The 3,876-nt window shown below is 37.6% G+C and overlaps 1 protein-coding gene across 1 annotated transcript in view; it reads left to right on the forward strand.

Annotated features, from left to right (window-relative positions):
* Positions 1 to 909: 909 nt before the first annotated feature.
* LOC109589287 (uncharacterized) overlaps positions 910 to 3,876 on the forward strand; it is an 8,791-nt gene continuing 5,824 nt past the window's right edge. Inside the window, exons 1-8 of the mRNA XM_020005390.1 lie at positions 910 to 1,139; positions 1,222 to 1,434; positions 1,715 to 1,787; positions 2,752 to 2,832; positions 2,904 to 3,017; positions 3,192 to 3,554; positions 3,722 to 3,772; positions 3,822 to 3,863. Of these exons, the coding sequence (XP_019860949.1) occupies positions 1,018 to 1,139; positions 1,222 to 1,434; positions 1,715 to 1,787; positions 2,752 to 2,832; positions 2,904 to 3,017; positions 3,192 to 3,554; positions 3,722 to 3,772; positions 3,822 to 3,863 (1,059 nt within the window). The 5' untranslated portion in view covers positions 910 to 1,017. The remainder of the gene's footprint in view (positions 1,140 to 1,221; positions 1,435 to 1,714; positions 1,788 to 2,751; positions 2,833 to 2,903; positions 3,018 to 3,191; positions 3,555 to 3,721; positions 3,773 to 3,821; positions 3,864 to 3,876) is intronic.

Here is a 3,876-nt window from a genome sequence, read left to right on the forward strand (position 1 = left end):
TCATTACGACGGCTTATAGTAACTAATGACTCCATCACTGATGGTGGACTTGAGGTACTTCAAGAGTCAATAGAAAGCAGTCAACACCTTACTTTTTTATCTCTTTATGGGAACCCAAGCATTAGATCTGCTAATTCTCTTGTAAAGCTAATTGAAGCCAACACACCTCTTACTTACCTTTCTGTATGGAATACAAATATTAGTCCAGATGGTGTACTGAGGTTGCTGGAAGCCCTCACGAAGAATAAGCACTTAATTACTCTTGTTTTGGATAATAAAGATGCAGAAACCTGCCAATCTTCCCCATTATATCAAGATGTTGAAAATCGACTTATTTTTAAAACCTGCCAATAAAATTGCTATTTGATAAGTACTATAATATAATTATATACTTTATATACTTGCTGCAAATAATAATAGTTTTTAAAATTTATTTTATTGGAGTGAGCCTGAACAAGTCCCACATAAACAACATTGAGGAACTAAAACCTAATACTATCTATCATAGTGTGCAGGACAACTTTAAAATTTATTAAAAATGTAATTGCATAGAAAACAGCTCAAACTGTTGACACAACATAAAAGGATGCATAAGTATTAGGAAAAAATATAAAAATAGAGAATTCTCACTTTTTAATTTTTAGCCTGAGGGACTTTTGTCCCGCAATTTTTGAGCAACTTAAAAAATTCATAAAAATCTAATTTTAATTGGGCTCAGCTCAAACTTTCTACACAACATAAGTACATGCAAGCTATATGTATCAGAAAAATTATAAAAATGGAGACTTATCATTTTTGGTGAAATTTGGCCAATAACTCAGCCCTTCCCATCACTCAACCCCTCCCATCATTATCATTTTCATAACAGCCCACGTGTTTAATTAATAATATTTAGTAGATCTACAGGAAGGAAAACAATAACTTACTTCCCTTCATCCCTCCCTCTCTATCTCTTTCTTTGTTTGGTGTGTTGGTACTCTCCTTGACCCATAGCTCCAGTCCTTTCTGTTGGATATTATGATACTCTTTGATATTATAACGTGGCCGGTCCGGGCCCTCTTCTCTCTCTTGTCATCTCTTCTCAGACTAATCCTCTCCATCTGTCTCTTCCCGTTTAGACTGGCAGCAAGTATAGCTAGGTAAACCAATGGCGGATTGGAGAGAAAGAGAGAGAGAAAGATTGTGCTAGTACAGCAACATTTTACTATTTCTATTTCTCAGGTCTTTGTGGATTAAAGTTTGTTATGTGTTCCAATATGCTGAGAACAAGCTATCAATCCTCAAAACATGGAAGCCATTTTGTTACCTGTTCCCTCTCACACCAGTCAATGACAGCTCTGGACCGACCAATCAGAATGGAGACGAGCCTCTGGAGATGAAAGGAAACTTAAGGAGCAAGGAATATAAATCACGATCACCATCTCCGGATGAAATGTAAGAGAATGTGTACATGTACAATCATAGTACATGTATATATTGTTGGTTTTTAGGTAGTACAATAAATTAATGTATGTACATGTACATGTATAATATGGTAATAATGAAATGTTAGTTTTTTGTTTACAATCTTCAATGTCAATTTGCCAAGATAAAACCCGGCCAAACCACATATTAGTTATATTATAATAAATAATTTTGCTATCATTATCATCATCATCATCATCATCATCATCATCATTATTAATTATTATTATTATTATTATTATTATTGTAGTGATGAGGGCCAGACTATTTCATCATTAATACAAGACCTCCTGAAGATCAGTCAAACTGAAACACAACCACAGGTAACTTAATATAGTAACTCAATCTCTCCTTTAGAAATACAAACAGACATACTACATGTACATATACATATATTTTATAAAATTGTTGAGGAATTAATATTAATGATTAAGAGTCCATGAATAAATCACTGATATAAAATTAACTCCATTTTACTTTATTTTTCCCTTGAATGGCCCCATATTGATATTCTTACAGCCAATAGTGAGTGTACATGTACATGTGGATCTGCTTGTGTGATGAGTGGTTGAGGGTGTACACATCTATCCATTGACCAGAAACTGTTCAAGCCAACACCACATCAATAACACCATGACATTAGATCAAGAGAGAGAGAGGGACAGAGAGAGAGACGGAGAGAGAGAGAGGGAGAGTGAGAGTTTCCTGTCTTTATTGTGTCTTCCATTATCATTATGACTATTAGCCAATCAAACATTATACAAGCGTGTTTTCCTGGTTGACATGTGCCTCCCTCATGCTCCATAGTATCTTCTTTATCTTACAATACACATCTTGTAGCGTGACCTTTTCCTCTACTGCTGGTATGTTTTGTGATATGATAGTAACTATTCCTATGGTTTCCATTATCAACCAGCTGGGGACTGTGACTGCCTCTACTAGTATCTTTAGTGCGGCTGCTCTTATCTTTGAAAACCTTAATGTATATCCCTTTTGCTGGGATAGAAAGGGAGAGAGAAGGAGAGAGAGAGAGAGAGGGGGGAAGGAGAGGGGGAGAGGGAGAGAGAGAGAGAGAGAGAGAGTGAAGTCCATTGTTGGTTGTTTATCACATCCTATTCATTCATTCATTCACCAGTGACTGTTGGAATGCAGCATGAGGTCTGCATGTGCTCATGCTAGCATTGATATAACTACATGTAGCTACATGTATTGTATGATAGTTTAATGTAAAGAATTTGTTTATTTTAATTATGTCTTATGTCTACGTGCTGTGTTGTTGTTCTTTAGGAGAGAAGTGCTGATAAGATACAGCTGCTCCTACAAGAGCTGAATGAATTAGCAGCTGCTGGTGGACTAACTGGCAACAATGTAATAACAACAATAATAATAACAATAATAATAACAATAATAATAATAATAATAATCTCTTTTCTCCATAGGATGATACCCCAGCTGGTGCTTCTCCTAGAGTCAGTGTCCTATTGGAGGATCTGAGTACTCTAGAGTCATACTTAACCCAATTCATATCGGACGATGAGGAGGGACACCTACCAGTGAGTCAAGCACCTGTACATGTATACTCGAGTTTGAGCTTGTTTGATTTCAGCTAAACATTTTGTACCAAATGACTTACTATTTAATTTAGAAAAGAAATGACTGAATTTTACAGTACAGTAGCATTATACAATGATTGTCCTTGTTGTATTTCTTTCCCTTTGTTTCCATAGTTACCTCCTGACAGGATGAGCTCTCTTGAAACCATTCTTGAGGAAACAGCATCAAAGGAGTCCTCACCGCTACACTGCAGGAGCCCTCTGCCTCACAAAGGAAAGAAACCACACCCACTAGCTGTACAGACGATAGAGGAGGAGCGAGAACTCACCCACTCACAGAACGAGATCAGTCAGACTCTTCTCCTGTTACAGAAAGTCGCTAAATCTCATGAACTGAAGCAATCTCTACAACAAATGTCAGACATGCACCGCCAGGAGGAGGAGGAGGAGACCACACCCACTACTGGGGAAGGGGTGGGGTCAGATCAAGGGAAGACCACACCCGGTTCCGCTAGGGAGAGGAGAGAATCGTTAAAAGTAAGAGAATGTTTGGGACTTTGGGCCCACACTACCTGTCCTTAATACAGAGGTGTCCTCATTTCAGAGGTACTTTTGTATAGGCTTGTACCAATTGGGACATTACAAAATGTCCTCATTAAAGGGTGCTATGCTGTATTAGTTTATTTGTTTTTTTCCTCCGTTAGAATCAGCTTGATTCCTCACAAAATGAATTGGATTCTCTTATAAGCTCACTGGTAAGTAGGGGAGGTTCCTCTGTTGCCATGGTAACGTGTTCCCCTTTAGGACCAACACCAAAAGTTCATGTCCTCTCAGAGAGAGCTCCAGGAAGCTATGGATT

The sequence above is a fragment of the Amphimedon queenslandica genome, unplaced genomic scaffold (assembly GCF_000090795.2).
Source record: "Amphimedon queenslandica unplaced genomic scaffold, v1.1 AMPQUscaffold_11469, whole genome shotgun sequence".
Taxonomy (NCBI): Eukaryota; Metazoa; Porifera; class Demospongiae; order Haplosclerida; family Niphatidae; genus Amphimedon; species Amphimedon queenslandica.